The sequence below is a fragment of the Myxocyprinus asiaticus genome, chromosome 24 (assembly GCF_019703515.2).
Source record: "Myxocyprinus asiaticus isolate MX2 ecotype Aquarium Trade chromosome 24, UBuf_Myxa_2, whole genome shotgun sequence".
NCBI lineage: Eukaryota > Metazoa > Chordata > Actinopteri > Cypriniformes > Catostomidae > Myxocyprinus > Myxocyprinus asiaticus.
In genome coordinates, this window is record NC_059367.1 from 12,468,909 (window position 1) to 12,487,325 (window position 18,417).

An 18,417-nucleotide genomic window follows, 5' to 3' on the forward strand; every position below is an offset into this window, starting at 1 on the left:
CACTGCCCCACCCCGACAGCCCTCCAAGAATGCCAGATATTTGCCCCATTTCCCAACAAACAAATTCAAATTCCCCAGTCTTCTAGATGACCCTTCTTCAAGAGCCGCCACCCTCCCCATCTCCGAGCACCACTCCTGAAATGGGGCGCTCCAGCCGACTTCCATCCCCTTAAAACAACTTGTCTGGCAACCATGACACTGGTTAGGACCCAATTTTTTATGTGTTTATTCCTTATATTGATGACCGCCCCAGCGCCTAAAAGTCTGGGGCAAAATTAAATTTGAGTGCACAATACGTCACACATAAAACTCTGAACCTTCAACCAAAATTCTTGGATCTTAACACACCAACAAAAAACATGGGTTGTGTCTTCAGATTCTGATCGGCATTGCCAGCAGGTGGGTGTGTCTTTAAGACCAAGCCTATACAATCTAGAGGGGGTCCAATAGAATTGATGTAAAATCTTGAATTGTATAAGGCACACCCTTGCATCTCTAGATGCAGACTTGATGTTTTTTAGAATCCTAGCCCACACTCCCTCCTCCAACACCAAGTTTAAATCTTTCTCCCATAATCTCTTGATAGAAGTTAAAGCTCCATCCCCCAGACTCTGAATTAGCAGGGAGTAATACACTGATGCCTCATGAATGACTTGTTCTTAGTAAAAATATTGCATTTCATCCTAAGATGACACTCAATAAAAAATTCCATTCCACTTTAATTATACCAAATGCGTCTGAGATAAAAACATGAGCAAATACATTTTCAGTGTCAATTAGTTTGCTGAGCATATAAAAGACCATTTTACAGAAAGAAAATAAAACAATTAGCCTCATTGCTTTTAGCTCGTTACTCAATTCACATGCTGCTTCACTTTTAATGGCTTTTTGACAGCTGATAAATGATATGATTTGCATTAGCTGGGCTGTTATAAAACACCTCTGGTTGGAGGACAAATAAATAAGGCATCTTATATAAAATGAAACTATCTTAGTCTGACTGCATTTACCTGTTCTACAGTTTCCCACAAGGCTTATCCAATGCACGATGACTAGCCATTTATGTGTACAGACACACACACAGACACACAATTTTATGCAATAGTAAAGATCTCTGAGGTCACATCCTCCCACTCAAAACCTTCATGTATTCTTGGCCAAACCTCCCACCACAGACCTCATGCCAGTCTAATCCCTAAGACCCCTCCCTCCATCTGTCCCCACCCAGCCCAGGAGTGAACACAGAGACAGAGGGTCACATGCAGCCTCTGAGTCATACTGGACACATTCCCTTAGCCTGCATGTCTACTGCTGGTGTATACGGCCTTGATTCAAAACACTCTAAAACAAAAATCGCAGCTTTATTAAATATACAGTACAAATATACTGCAAATGGTAGTTGATACACAACATGGTTATGAACTTGTATTTCAACATCAAGATTTTAGGTTAAAATTATGTATAAGGGAAAGTGTTTTTTTCCCCCATCTCTCATCACTTTTAATCACCTACAAGTATTTATTTATTTTTTCAGTTCACTTAAATAGTCCTGGGTGAGAGAAATTAATTTAAAAAAATTAAAATACTGTATTTCATTTAGTCTTTGAATTAATTTGAGCTAATTAAAAACTGCATTTATAATATGTATACAAATTGTTTTAGAAGGAATCTACTTGGTAACAGGTCATTGCTTTATGTCATTTTAACTAACCAAATGCTGTATATGTAATATATTTGCTACCGGCTGTCATTTTATTTTTTCAAAATAACCTAGTATTATAAAACATAAATCTTTATATATATATATATATATATATATATATATATATATATATATATATATATATATATATATATATATATATATTAGTAGCATTACTAATCAAAACTAAAATAATTACATTTTATAATACTTATTTTGAAAATAGCATGACAGCCAGTAAATTATAGCACAAACTGTATAGTACATTATTTGCCTAAAGAAAAAAGAATGCTTATGTGCAGTGATCTTTGAAATATTGAAAACAGGGAAATTCAAATTGAACCTTCCAGGCGGACCTTCCCTCTCTGAATTATGTTTGCAGCATCAGCTGTTACAAAGACCAACAGCTGACATTTTGTGCTCTGTAAAGATTTCTGGGACAGAAACAGGAAGAGAAAAGAAAGAGAGAGTTGTGTTATTGTTATCATAAAATTAATTATTGTTGTTTATGATTTGTTGTTATTTCTCTTGACACATGCAGCCGTTGTGTAAAATACTTGGTAATAAATTAATTAACATTACAGCAATGTCACTGCATTCTAATTATGTTGGCTTGACAAAGACAACATACTGCTATTCTACAGACATGGTTTAAGGTTTTTCCAAAATCCCTAAACCCAGACCAAATTATCAAATGTAATTCCGAGAGTTTAGAAGCTAAATTCTCCAAACTCAGCGCAGACCTTCAGGCTGCTCTAACTCGGGTGCTATGACTTTTCTAACTGGTGAGAATTTCAGTTTTCACAAAGCAGACAACCAAAACCTTTTCTAACCTTAGAAAATCCCATAGACTTACATTGTTCAAACAGCTGTCAAATAATTCAAATGTAAACAAACACACACAAGACCTTTAATCTGCTTTAAGTTGCTCTCTCTCTCTCACTTTTCTTTCTTTTCTTTTTCTATCTATCTATCTATCTATCTATCTATCTATCTATCTATTAGCATTGGGACACTTACAGTATGACTCAATCACTTGCGACATGATTATGAAGTCACGCTTTTAAATGCAGCAGGCATTACAGTAAACAGCAACATCGCTTTATAAATTAAACTCTTATATTTAGTTTTCATTGTAGATAATAAAACGTACAGTGTTATTATGAAAAATAAATGAAAAAATAAATATACAAAGGAGTGTATTTTTAATCTTTTTTTAACAACTCTAATATTGAAAAGATGTTTTTTTATTTGTTATTTTATTAACATTATGAATAAAAGATATTACACTTTGAAAGAGAAAATAAAACTTTGACCTCACGTATTTACACTTGCACTTGTACTCTAACGACTTGAGACACTTCAGAAGAACTGATGACATTTCCGGTAAGGGAATATAGTGAGCAACGATGCTCCTTGTTTTTACGGTGCGTTCTGGGAATTTTTAGGTAGTGAACGTTTCAGTGCACTGGAACAATTTTGTGATTGGGACAGCCCTAGAAATGGCCGATTCCCTGACCAGTGCCCTGACTACTGAACAAGGGAGCTGACACACTCTACCTATCTAGTTTATTTTCTGCTATTTATTGTTATATGTCACTTGCTACTATGAGGAACCTAATCTGTTATGCCATTATTGTGAGAAAAAGACAGAAAGGACACAAAAGAGAATAGCAGAGAAGAAAATTTTCAGATGGACAATCTATATTCCAGAAAATCTCTCAACTGAAATAAACATGTAAAATACATTTGCACTGAGGCACTCAGCACTTGTTTATATCCAAATGACAGTGCAGAGACCTTGGTATTGACTACCCACATTAATATTTTTTCTCTTTCTACCTACTGACCAATCCACACACACTTTTTTCTCTCTATATATTCAGTATCTCTAACTTTCCAAGCATACACACACAGTTTGAAAATGAAAGTCATTGTCTGTAAAGTCAATGCACACATTTCCACCTGCTGCACATGTGGTGAGGAGAAGTGGTTGGTGGTTAGTGGCAAGCATTGCTGATCATTCTACATTGGGTTAACAGCAGCACAGAGTTTGGAGGATGTGGAGAGCTCAGGGATGGCTCCCATCAGTGGATGCTAGACTTCAAATTGGTGAACTCACACAGAGGTTAATGGACTGACTCAAGTTTGCCTGCGCTGTGACGAGAGGTCCTGTGTATAATTGAATCAAGCCTGCATATGAATGAAAAGACAGGCATGTTCTCTCTCTCGCTCTCTCTCTCTCTCTCTCTCTGCTGGTGGGTGGGACCTGAATTAATGTCTTGTTGTGAGGAAGATGAAAGGTAATGCCTTCCATAACTAACATATAATAATTGCAATAAGCAAAATGGAAAACAAAACACAACTTGTTTGTGGTGTGTTTTGGATGAGCACAGTGGCTTTTAATAATTAAAATAATTAAAATAATTTTCAGCATGTGAATATTGTATGCTTTTCTATATATATTTATAAAGGCCCATACATTTTTTTTTTTTTTTTTTACCAAAACTTAGCTTTGTCCTTTCTTGTAGTTTTTGAATGTTTAATTCCGATTTGGGACTTAAGTCATACTGTCTAGAAGACATACTGAACTTTTTCTTATCTGTTGCTGTCTTCCAAATCCGAAGATAAACACAAGAAGATATGAGTTTTGCTACAAATGCATTTAAAAAGAAAAGAAAAATAGGCTAAAAAAAGTTTGGGTTTTCTCAGGTCAAGCTTGAAAGTACCATGTTCCGAAGAGTGAGGCCTGGCCATCCAGTGAGAAATGTGTTTCATTTTTTATGGCTCCGCTGGACTCTCATGCCAAAAGTGGTTCTTGTCAAGTCCGTTGCACACCGTGACGGACCTCCGCTGTGGTTTTTAGAAAAAGTGCAGGTGCGGGATGATAAGACCACAGGGCCATAAGGGCCCATTCCAGCCCTGTGGTATGTTCTATTGTACCACTACAGCAGCACAAAGACCCACACCATATTAAAATGGCACACCCATTATTTCCCCGCAACAAACCAGAGAGAGAAATGCATTCACACAAAACTCCCCAAAGACCCATTGAATGTACAACATTCAGATTGTATATGTGGTGTAAATGGTTGCAAGCAGAAAATGTGTTTTTGGCCTTGATGAATTCCATATCTCGTTGAATAACATAAGATCTGAAGACCCTTCATTCGGCGAGCAGTGGCTCTCAGGCAGCCCTTATCAGTGGAAATGTGAAATGGGTTTTGTCAAGGGTGGGAGCTGCTGGTCTTGCGTGCAGCTGTGAACAACAGAGCATGTGGAAACAGTTGGCAATAATATTTAGAGAAGAGGAAATGAAAGAAAAGAAATTATGAATTGGATGATGGTTATTTTTACAAGACTGTCCTTCTCACTTGAGCAGGCTGCAATTATTATTATTTATTTTAATTTATTATTTTTTTTTACAACATTCCCAGTCAACTGTAATGTCTGCAAACTAGCTATGTAGAGTGAAACAATTTTAGAAATAATTTTCTTAGATTAATAAGAACTACGATACAACCTTTAAATTTTTTTCTTTGATTTAATTTGATTAGGTAAAAATAAAAAAATTAAAAACCGCACGCTGTTTTAAAACAGGTCTCCCTCAGGTTTAAAACAGTAATCACAGGTACAGTTTAAGTTTGGCACATTACTTTTAAAGCTAAAGCGTTTCAAGTGTACCTGTCTCCCACTCGCAACCGAAGGTCAAATTAGCTGTCAGTCAGAGTCGCTGCGGCGCTAGTCCGCTCTTTCCCCAAAGGCACGAGACTACCGCCTCACACCCTCTCCAACGTCTCCTCGAAAGCAGCGCGCGCCACCCCCTGTCTGTCCCCGCTCAGCCAATAAGATCTCACATTGCGCTCCATAAATGGTGTGGAGGAAAAAAGGGATGCTCGCACTACTAGCTCCACAGAGTCTCTGAGGGACCGGTCTTTTTTGTTTTTATTGTTTTATTTTGGATATTTTCCCCTCACACCCGTTGACCGACGAAAAAAACAGGCGTTCTCCGACCGCAGTTTTAAGTTCCATCCATCTCTCCATCAACCGACCCGTCTCCATTCGACTGTCCTTGGGTCCACGCGGCACCTTCTCCAAGACTTTCGAGAACGAAAACGCTATAAAGCGCGACGTTTATTTTCTAACTGCTTATTTGTATAAAAGAACAAGCCTTTTCTTTCTTCCGTTCAGCCCCGGACACGAGAATGGTCATGGTGAGTAATGTGTTCTCATTTATAAAAGGAGTATTACACTGTAGGAAAAATCACTGAAACACGGACAACATTAGAATAATCCCTTTATTCCTTTTAATACACCTAATTTCACAAACCTCGCCGTTTTTATTTTTCTTAAGCACACGCACGGCGACAGTAGGGATGAAGACAATGCTATTATTTAGAGATTGTTTTTTAGACGCGCATTTTGCGTAATGGTGCGTGAATGAATGCGTGTGTAGTTATGTATTGTACAAAGAGCTGGTGTGTGATACTTCAACTTGGCGCTCTGTAAATAAAAAATTTGGTCTAATTAAATGAACACGTTTTAAAGGGCTAAATCACCCACATCATCCAATTATCCATTACCTTAAGTGCTTAATTCAAATTGATCGGTTGACCAATTGATCCACAGGATACTTTAGTGCAAAAGCTAGTTTTAGATAGGTTAGTGATACTTTAAATATACAGAAATCTATAGAAAAATCTACAGAAATCTATTGGTTCCGGAAACACAATGCATAATTAATTTTTATAAATTAATTTTAATAAAACACCTGTGATTCTCAGATGTGTATGTTTATGTATTCAATATACAAGCTTTAACATACTCTGCAATCAGTGCAGGCTTTTAACTTGCATTAATTAGCAGTGCTGTGCAGGCACCCTATTACCATAATGCCTGTAGGTGCAATCACTCTGCACTCAAGCTGAGACCTCAGAAGCGATTGATTGCCTTTGCTGGTTCTGAAAGGACTTCTGTTAGCCAAAGCTTCTGTACCTCTGTTTGCAAGGCTGCCAGTGCGAAAGTGTTAATTTTCCAGAGTAGAGCAGATGACGGACAGCTGAGACAGCCAGTGAGGAAGCTGAGAAGGAGGGGGCTGCTCTGACCTCACCAATGAGGAGGGGGCAGGGAGTGGGGCTGCAGCGTTCAGCTCATGCCGAAGCCCGTGCATTCACAAGCAGCCTCACTCAGAGGAGGAATGCCCACTCTCTCTCCCGCTGGCCACACGCTGCCTCGCCACCACTGAGACACTTACAGAGAGAAAGAGAGAGAGGAAAGAGACACAGAGAGATCTCCAAGTGAGGAGACATTTGCACGGCTATAGGCGAGAACTCTGCCCGCCGACTTACAAATGGAGTGGAACGGGTTTAAGATGGTAAGGATGCTGCGGTGGTTTTGTGCAGACAGGCATGTGTGTGTGTGTGTGTGTGTGTGTGTACGAGTGTGTGTTTGCCCTTGCTGTGTCTCACTGCCTGCAGCTGCAGCGGCAGCGTTGGAATCTCTCTCTTTCTCTCTGCCTCTTCCTTTTTCCTCTTTTTCCATTCTGCATGCTACTCCTCCCCTTTATCTTAGGATGAGAGGAGTATTATATGAGAACAAGGCGGATATGAGGAGAAGACCGGAGTGGAGAGGAGAAGAAAGAAAGAACAGGTGTAGCAGGTTCTCAGATGCTGCGGTTTAAAACCTATTTAAGGTGTAGAGGCAGTATGGAGTCTTAATACTCACCTTTTTCAGTCAAATCCTCATTTTCACTCTCATTGTAGGCTAATGGTCGTCGCTCTGGTTTGATCTGATAAAATGATACCATAATACATTAGTGTAAATATGATTTTCATATATTCCTAAACAACTGGTTTAAAATTAAAAGTCATAAAACATTAACGGTAATGACAAGATGCGGGGACGTAGAGGGTTGTGTAACATTGTAATAGCGTACATGTCATAGTGTAAGTTTGTAAATGAGAATGAGTGGGAGCGACCTCGTGTATGTGTGTGAGAATCTATTAGGCAGTGTGCGAGGGTGTGTTCCATGCATAGTGTTGTTATGGTTCAAGCACATCTGGAGATCACTGGCCGTGTTTACTGACTATCACTGTGATAGAGGTAAGGCAGGCTGCACTAAGCATGCTGTGCTGTGCGTGTGTTGTGTGTGTGCCGTGCAAGTGTATGTGTCCATTGTTGACTAAGGGCTCAGTGACTGCCTCCCCCGGCTGTCACCAAGCTAGTGGGAGACTGTACCTGCCAGGAACCAACTCTCCCAAGAGAGAAACGCAAAGACAGAGAGAGATAGAAGGTTGTAGCATAATTTACAAACTGAGCTGGGTATGAAAATCTTAGGCCTGCATTAAGGTGCAAGATATCATAATTGTAATGTTTTCTAATGGTTGAGGCATCACAGATATATGTTGCTACTAACTTGCATTGACTGCGAAATCCCTAATCTGAGCGGCATGGCTGTTTGGCTTCAAATGTGGGCAGCATTATTCATTTTTCAGGCAAATGTTTGACTGTTTGTGTGTGGGCTTTAACATGCAATCAAAATGCTAATTGAAAAGAGAGCGATTCCCAACAGTGAATCCTTGATTTACCTCCTGTCTCCCTTTTCTTTGTGCGTGTGAGCGAGGGAGGAATATAGTTTGTGTGAGGCAGATAGGGTCAGTGAGGGGGCTTGTCCACAAGTATGAAGGAGATGGTTAAAGTAAGAGAGGAAGAGAGGAAATAAGTTGTGGGAGGGAGCAAGATAAGGGGAAATAGCCTCCATGTAGGCCTATACATTTCTCCTCCTCCGCAGTGCTGACGTACCAGCTACACACTCTCCTAATGGCCATTACACAGAGTTATGGCCATGTAGACACAGCCTACCTCTAGCTTATGTCTTTTCCTTTCCTCTGCTCCTGTTCTTTCTCATTACTCATTTCACCTCGCATTTTATTCTCTTCCTTCTATCCTTTCCTCCCTTCACTTATGTCCTCTCTCTTCATATTTTCACTCCCTCCTCCAAGCAGCCTCACTGCTCTGCTTTATGGCTTTCTCCTCTGTTGTCCGACTCCAAGGTTGCATATCAATGCTAATAAAGCTTAAGCTGGACTGAATATTAAAAAAGGGTGGATGAGGGCACAGGTGGACAACAGATAGAGAAGAGAGAGAGAAAGAAGAACAGGAGACAGGCTGTCGAGATGCTGAAATCTGGGCAGCAGTGGTGGGAAAAGTGCCCCGGGATGTGTGATGGCTGGGTGGAAGAGTTTGCACCCCTCTCCACACAGCGTGAATACATATGACAGCTGAGTGTCAAAGTGGGCCAACCTGATTTTTTCTGAGAGTTAAGAAAAGAGTAAGAGGAGAGGGAGAGAGAGAGAGGCTCAGGTTGTCCCCCTCTGGCTGTGTAGATTCTGGGGCTCTTTGAGCATGATTGTCACCACTGCATCCATCCCTAAAAGTTTCACTGCAGGAAAATAGCAGTATCTTTCTAACCGCCTGCCTCTGCATGCTTTTGCATCGAGCTCTCAGATGGTGGTGCAGTAGAGCTTCCACCTGAGTGAGTTTTAAACATGGTCCATTGTAAAGGTTTCAGTTTAAATTTTTCACAAAGTTCTTTCCAGTCACTTTCAGTTTTGTTTCTGTATAAAGACATAGTATTTCTCTTACACCAACTTGATATTTCTCCAGAGACCAACTGTTTCAAGCAGCAGTTATTTAAGGTAAAAATGTAATATTTCTAGGGATGTCCCTATACCGATATAGGTATCGGAATCGGGTCCAATACTGGTATCGGAATCAGGTCCGATACCGCGCTCATGTACAGTACTTGCTCTCGTGCTCGTAAAAATGCTCCAATACCAAAAACCAATACCATCTGACGTGTGAATGTCATTCCATAAACATTCAGCGCACAAATGAAAATCACGTTATGTCCTAGTGTGATTATTTAACAGCAAAGGCGATTTAATGAGATAAATGTAGTATATAGTTTGCATGAGCTGTGCGCTTCAAATGTGAGTGCTTGTAAATGTGTGGAGCTGGTGTTATTGTGACATAAAGACACAAGGTGCTCATTCCTTTTAGAGCTCCTTGGCTCATACTTGGAAAACACCATCATGAGCATTGCATGCTCTGTTTGTAGCAAGTGACAGCGAGACAGAGCGCTAATTCACTTTGTAGCACAAAGCACTACAGAGTGCATATTTATTTAATTAAATAGCAGCCTTTTGCATTTTAATAATCACTTTGAGTTCCGGATTGAGATGCTACCGACAGAGCAGCACAGAAACACTTCAAAATAAAAGCTCCACCAAAAATACAGTAGATCACTACTGTATATTTGTCATGAATCCCACCTTTGTTGTTCCTCCCGCTCACCACCAGAGGGCTCCATCACCTGGGGATTTACTTTAACTCTCTGGACTCCATTTCCCATAATCCCTGTACTTGACAATGATTACCTGTTCATCTGTTTCCAATCCACTCAGCTATTTAAGACTCACACTCACTCTTTCTCATTGCGATGTCTTGTTTTGCCCTGGCTGATACATTTCTGAGCGTTCTCTGAGTTTATTGTATTTCCTGTGTATGATCCTGGATTGTTTATCCTGTTTTGACCCGTTGCTGCCTGCCTACTATTACTGCCTTGTTTACCTGGATATAACCTGTGATTGTCTGCCACCTGCCCTGACCTCTTGCCTGTTTATTGTCTACCTCTCTGGACTACCTTGGATATTACTGTTGCTGGTGATTGACCCCTGCCTGTCTGTATTACTACGTTTATTGTTATTAAAGCTGCACATGGATCTCAACTCCGTTGACTCATCATTACAATAGTTATGTAATATTCTTTGTAATACTACTACTACTGCTAATAATAAATATTGTATTATATTTCAGCAATTTCTCACATCTGTGATGCCGCACTTTATTTGACAAAATATAACTCCAATGTTGTATTTTGGATTGTGCTGTGAGGTTATGTAGAAAAGCACTTAATTTGATAAAAATAATACAATATTATGTTGATAATAAATTGCTATTTTTCAATTGATTAAAGTTTTAATGAATTAATTTATTTAAACACCATCTTGATGTTAACATTTAAAACTGTTGATATGAAATTCAGAAAAAAGAAGAAAAAAAAAAAAACAGGTATCGGCTCGGTATCACTGAGTACCAAAAAGGAAGTATCGGTACTTATACTCTTTCTCAAAAAAATGGTATCGGGACATCCCTAAATATTACAATATAGTATACAGTAGATATAATTGCTGCATTTATAGGACGTGGCTGCTTTTCTCTATGTCAGTCTGATGATGGCCGTCAATGCCCTGACCAAAACACATTCCACAGCTCTGCAGTCAGAGCAGTAGTAGAAATACAGACACAAAATGACTGACATGAGATCAGACACACTAGGACACAATAAATACGAATCGGTTTACGGATTGGACAAGCGGCCAGTGAAGGGAAGCCAGACAGGACAGGCAATGATGATGCTATGATGCATTTCTACAAATCAGACTTAGCGCTGATATACAACCGTACAAAACAGGATTCATGGGGATTTATTTCCCATCCCTTGGATTTGCCGCACTATATTTAAGATTAAAGGACAATAGCATTGCCCTGAGCCTTTTAGAACACTAAATAACATAAGTGGCAAGTGTATCAGTAGCCTTTGCTGTAGTCTTATAATTAGAACCGATGCCAGATGCCATTTGAAAGTCTTCATGCTCTCGCCGCATTTTCGACATGGCATCGTTAAAAGAGTAAACAGCAGTCTGTAATCTATTTGCTATGCTCTTCATTCCGATTTGAAAAAGTATCCTGATACTTAATCGTTTTCAGCGGCTCTGACAGATTTAGAACACAAATGTAACCTCCGAATGTAATTACTGAATGAGTCTCACTCTGCCAACTGATTAGAGAAAATGCCTTGAGAGTTACTGAGGTAACTGAACATCCAGCTCTAGAGGGGATAGAGCGCACTGACAGGTGAAGGCAGCACGCGCTTATTAGACGAGTGTCTTATTCAGACTTAAATAACTCAGCAAAGATTTCAGCAGCTAATGTGGGCTTTCATCACATTCCGTATTTAGGATCACATCACTTTTGGGAAAGTTTTACGCTTAGTGTTAAAATGAACAGCGAGCAAACCTACGAAAAAATCTAAGAATTTTGGCATGTACACTTTGAGCATGCATTAAAATTAATCTTTGAAATGGTCAGATGAAAAGACCAGTGGACCTTTACAAATTGTATTTCAGGACAAAAAGTTGATAAGCCTAATTATTTTGCTATTCTAACAATGCACTATTATATATTTAGTTGTATTTTATTATTTGCATTTACCATTGTCCCTGCTATCCATGACCCTATCCATACCGACCTGCGACCCAACAGTTGAGAAACGCTCTTTTTATCTTTCCCAAGGAAGAAGGAGAAACATCTGAGACAAAGCTGATACCTAAATGGATCATAACCGAGATTTCCAATAAGTCTACTAAGCTTTGAAAGAGCAACCTCTGAGCAGTAACATTTTCCTCTGGGTGAAACTGAACTTACCATGTGTTTTAATAAGGCTTCGGTATGATTAAATAATGTGCTATGAAGAGAATTTTCGAAATAATATGCTTTTAAAACGAAATGGGTCCTTTTGCTGTGTCAATGCTAAATATACATGAATAAAAACAAAATGTTTGAGTTAAAATTTTAATGGGTGTCCACAGAGATTTCTCAATTTGATTCATCTTCATTTTCCTTGCTGAAAGCTGAGGAAAGAGCACGAAGGACAGAGGGAGAGAGCTGTTGAGGGAGCAGGCTTCACAAGAGCAAGCATAATAATTCCTCTGGCGCAAATTCAAAGTGCCACGCACAGACAGATGATAATCAGCTGCATATACACTGCACAACACAACCTGCTTACCGACAAACAACACACTGCTCCTCCTGGCACACATTATTGTCAGATGCCTCTCCAAACACACATTTCATATCTTTTTATATCTCGTATCTTGAAATTTAAATATTTGTAAAATTTAAGAAAACAATGCACATTCGAATGCTAAAACTGTGCATTCCAATTTTGGATGTGTGCCAAGCACTGACAATGACTTTAGATCGATCACATTCTTGCATTAAAAAAGGCTAGAAACAGCACAACAAATACAGTTTAACAGAAAGCAGTGTCTCAAGATGCTTTTAAAAGTTATATTTAATTAGACACAGCATCTAAAAAAACAGCGTCCCTGCATGAGACGCTGAATAAACAAAAACAAAACGAAACAAAGACGTTCGTCTAACATGCGTTTATAAAGAAAAATAAATGGATGGTTGCAAAAGCGTTTGGTGTGAACAGCCCCTTACAGTTGGTGGAGGTCTTTGGCTGTTGTGTCTTATCTTGCTCTCTTATAAGCGTTTCTCAGATTAAGCAATGAGTTTTTTAAATGCTTTGTCAGGAAAGATGTTCAACTTGGAAATGTGTGTCTTGAAATCCTTGAAAACAATGTGGTATTTCACTGTTATTATAGCTTGTGTCTGGGGTAGTATACTGTGGCATCAGTGCAAGTATAACACCATAACACCCCCCCTCATTTTACTTTTGACTTAACATTTGAGAATATGGACCAACTAAAACTTTTTATTTATTTATTTTATGCACATAAATTGAAAATGAAATGCTCTTTTTTAATAGCCAGGAATGTTCTTTGTAATAATATAACGGTGCTGTATGGTTTATGTATTCAATGCGCCCATTTGTGGAATAAGGAAACAACGGCAGTTTAAGAATCAGCTGACTTTAAACTTTTAATATTATTTGAATTTTGAAAATATTTAAGGAAAAAATTCTAATTTAGTTTCTCTACTCATTTGACAGCCCTAATATATATACTGTACATATACTGTATACTGTATATATATATATATATATATATATATATATATATATATATATGTATATTAGAGCCCAACCGATATGGGATTTCTGAGACCGATACCGATTTTAGAGAGGGAAAATTCACCGAGTAATGATATGGTGACTGTTATAGCAAATTTTTGAGCTGGAATGAAAACAGACCTTTTCTATGTGGATTGTGCACCGATTTTGCACTGATATGACTATACAAAGGTACTCAGAAGGCTGCTTTCTTAAACAAATATTTTTATCAAAGAACATTTGACATTATTATAATACATTGTCAACAAATTCTAGAAATGAACACTGAGAAAATAAAGAATAAATACAAATACAATAAATAGCTTAATAAACATCAGTACTTTTAGTATGTCAATTGCTGACCATTTAAATAAAGAGTAAATAAAATAAAATAAAATCAGTACTGTATGTTTAGTATCAGTCAAATGCTGACCATTAAAATAAAGAAAAAATAAAAATAAAATAAATAGCTTAATTAACATCAGTACTGTTTAGTATCAGTCAATGGCTGACCATTAAAATAAAGAATAAATACAAATAAAATAAATAGCTAAATAAATATCAGTACTGTTTAGTATCAGTCAGTTGCTGACCATTTAAATAAAGAATAAATGAAAATAAAATAAATAGCTAAATAAACATCAGGGGCCGGTTGCACCAGCTATATGTAGGTTACAACTTATCCTAGTTGTGGCGTAAATGGGCACTAAGTCACAATTTACGCTCAACTAAATATTTGAGCGTTGCACCATTAAACTTAGGTAGAGCGTAACCCTACGTATAAACTAAATATTTACGGAAGCCTCCGACCAGGAGTAACAGATGGAATAAAAAAGCAGACTCACTTAATGACATCAATGAGCTCATGTTTTGCATGACTGGCTTCGGTCCTTATGACATATATGATGGTGTTGGCATTTACACTCATTTACATTTACAAGAGAGAAATAAAAACTTACTTTTAAGTGGCTTGGTGTCAAGTTTCAACACATTCAAAATATATATATAAAGGATTTTAAAATGAATAAATGTCTATTTTTCCAGCCTGTTGTATTAGTATTTATTTATTATTCCTCATTTATTTTAGATACAGTTCCTATATATTATTATTTACACAGGGCAAATATACTATTTATTAAATCCACTTTTATTATGTATCCTATTTTAATGTCTGGAAAACCAGACTTTTAAATATTACATTTTATAAATGCAGCAACTGGAATTGTTCAGTTGAAGGGGTGCCAAATTGTGAATCCTGAACAAAACAGTTTGGTGAATACATGTTTACACATTAGCTTCCACTCAGCTGACAACAATGAAAGCAGCTATGTGATTAGCTAGTTAGCTGTAAGCTCGTCATCATGGAGAGTAAAAGATGGACTTTATTTACTTTCGAAGCATGAAATCAACACACACCACACACAATCAACCACTGCACTGTTGTCTGCTGAGCTGCAAAATGATGCTCTGATGGTTACCTTTCAGTCTGCTACATTACTTACTGCACTGACAAGCTATAGCTGGCTAACAGCAAACAGATGTGATAAACATGAGTGACATGGTTGTCAGGGACAGGGTTAATGTTATATTAGTTATATAAAATGATGGGGTAATTTTTTATTAAATTTCCAGTATGTATTTCACAAACTAGTTAGCAATTTAAGGAGAAGAGATTGCTCAAATCTGCACCGTTTAACTCCGCCCTGTTTGCAGAACTACCATCAGTTCAGAGTCAGCTCTGTAAACAATGGAGTCGGAGCGCGCTCTGCTGGACAAACTACGTTATGACACCAATTCTAAAGCATGGTTTTCTGCATTATATGTTCTGAAAAAAGTTTTCATATCGGCGCATATCGGTAAAATATACGCCGATACCGATATATAAGGCTAATATCGGCCGATAATATTGGCCGACCGATATATAGGTCGGACACTAATATATATATATATATATATACTAATATATTATAATTATGTATTATATATGTATGTATAAAATATAATGATATGTTCGTCAGAGGCAATATAAGAAACAGTGATTGTTGGTTAGAGTTGATCACACGCCAAAAAAAGAGAGAATGGTAAAAGAAGAGCGTTACCATTACTCTCTTTGACTATTTTTTCAACATGTCCGTTCCATTTCTTTTAAGCTTGCTCTTATCCCCTATCATTCTAGCCTTTGACCTCCATCTAACTTTCTTTGTTTCTTTCCTTTTCTCTCCCCCTCCCTCCCTTGCTCTCTCTCTCTCTCTGCCTGTGTGTTTTGGTATTCATACAGACTGTAGGGTTTTTAGGTCATTATTGGTTAAAAGGGGGAATAATGATCTAATATCTAGGAAATATAACAGAATTAATATTTAACACCCAATCAACGTATTTGTCCTCCAATATGTTGAAACTTGCGTCTTTATAAATTCTGGGAGGAATATCACCTCGTAGCCAACTAAATAATATCCTAAATTTAGCGTAAACTCTGTTTATAAGCAAGTAACAGGATCAGACAGTTTAAGATATTAAGATATTAAACTTATGAGTATGAAATACAAGACACTTCTCTTTGAATACAAACGAGACTTTATCAAACTATTCTAAACCTAATACATAAACTAATCTAGTGCACACACACACAAACACACAAAGTGAATGGTAAAGAAAACAAGATTTGGAATACTGGAAATGCAGAATATTGAGTTATGGCAATGTATGAAATTTAGCAAACCACCATAGAACGAACCATCAATCTATCCATTTCACCTTTGTATTAGCCCACAATAACGTTTTCAATTTTTATCTAATACACCAGTGTAGCGACACATGGAAATACTGTACTTGGTGACTTGGTCAGTTGATGGGTTGTTTCCGTCATTGCATTGGCAGTCTGGGAGTCGAGCCAAAGATGAGGTGAGGTGTCAGAGAAGCCAATCGGGAATGACGAGTCAAGAGATGAATGAGCCGGGTTTCATTCATAGGCAGGTTGCTGCGTTGCGTTCAAGGGCCGAAGGCAGTTGCGGTGAAGTAAACTGCTATCATGAAAGACTTTGTGGAAAACAAAGACTGGATGATAATGCTAACAGCTTAAAAGAAAACGTAGACTCAGTGTAGACTTTGTGTTCAGTGTAGATTTGGTGCTCAGCGTGGACTCGTATTAGGCATAGACTCTGTGTTCAGCATAGACTCAATGGTTCGTTCAGTGTCATGAGGTTTTATCCTTTCTGAGTGGGCACAACCCAAAAGACTTCTGACCAGTCAGAAATTAACTTGATCATGGGGCGTAAACAGCTTTTCCCGCCTCAAGTTAATTAGCATATAATTCTTTTGTTACATGCTTTTCTTATGTTTCCTGCTCTGTCTAGAGGTACTTCAGTCTTAAACATTGATAGCAACAATACAATGCAAGTTATAGGATTTTACCCAACATCAACATTCTGGAAATTAACTATGGATCTCATAGATACCAAACATGAGGGTAATAATAATAATTGCAATAGTAATAACATGCATGATAAGTGATTAAAAGAGTAATAAGAATAAATCATATGGTTAAAGCAAGGATAACATTACATGAGGTAGTCTGACAATCTCAAAGGTAGATATACATATGAGAAAGACAAGAACAATGTTAGTTCTATCAGGAAGACTCGCAGACTTGAGTGAAATTTAAGATGACATTTATTTGATGAATATAAAACAGAAATGTAATGTCACTCTTTGGCGTAAGCCCCATGTGGCGGCCAAAGAAGTTGTACTTGGAACCGTCATATCCTGCCAGAGATAGGAGGCAGGGGCGAGGAGCCTACCCCCGTGCAGGATGGGACTCAACTGGTGGTGGTTGGGTGGTGGAGGTTGCCATGTTAGTAGGGCTGCACCTAACGATTATTTTTTTATCGATTAATCTAACGATTCTTTTTCAGATTAGTCGATTAATCTAACGACTAATTTGCAGATTATTCTAAAGATTTTTTATAATTATTACTTGATTAATATAACAATTAATTAACCCAAAATAAATAAAAAACTTGTCATTAATATTTCAATATTTTATTAAATCATCTTCTCTTACACACAAACAAATGTACAAGAAACAGAGAAAGCACTGCAGGGCATTATTCTGCAACAAAAATAGCCCTGTTTTAACTGGTAATCTCCATTTTACAGTCCAACATAAAATCTCTCCAAAATAAAAGTAAGAACTTGTTCAATTCAAGTAAAAGGAAAGTGCAATCTACATTTAGCAATCCAACTACAAAATAAATGAAACAAATGTAAAATTCAAGTCACTTTCAGGAGGAAAGAGGATTTTGGTTTTCCAAAATGAGGACACCTTTTTTTTTTCACCGGTGGGGGGGGGGGATTAATAGGGTTCAAAACAGCAACTATTAATGCAAACTTTAATACAATGAAAGAGATACTCTATTAGCATAACAGAAATATATGGAAATTTTATTTATTTATAGCATTTTTTTGAATGTCCATGTACTAAAATAAAATATTTGATGCCATGAGTGTACCTTCATTTACTATTACTATTATTTTGAATGGCCATGGAAAATGAAGCAATGTGATAACACTTTTACCTGGTCGCAAAAAGTAGTCCGTTAATTTACCTGATGAACTTTCACCTTTTGCTGACCCTTTATTCTTCGCAGATCTAATGTGTGCTTCTAAATCACTTGCACCTTTATTAGCAACTGACACATAAGTGCCAGCTTTACATGTCATACATTCTGCTTCCCACGGATCTCGACCTGGATGAAAGCATGGAAATTTTGTGCAAATCTTCTGTAAATTTGCACTT

The 18,417-nt window shown here is 37.7% G+C and overlaps 1 protein-coding gene across 6 annotated transcripts in view; it reads left to right on the forward strand.

Moving 5' to 3' along the window:
• elavl4 (ELAV like neuron-specific RNA binding protein 4) overlaps nt 1-18,417 on the forward strand; it is a 134,460-nt gene that overhangs the window by 20,280 nt on the left and 95,763 nt on the right. The window contains exon 1 of one of the 6 annotated variants that reach the window (XM_051653939.1): nt 5,591-5,916. The exons of 4 other annotated variants lie outside the window; for them this stretch is intronic. In XM_051653939.1, the coding sequence (XP_051509899.1) occupies nt 5,908-5,916 (9 nt within the window). In that variant the 5' untranslated portion in view covers nt 5,591-5,907. Of the gene's footprint in view, nt 1-5,590; nt 5,917-6,945; nt 7,077-18,417 lie in introns of those variants that run through there. One more of the 6 variants, XM_051653938.1, reaches the window with a different exon arrangement.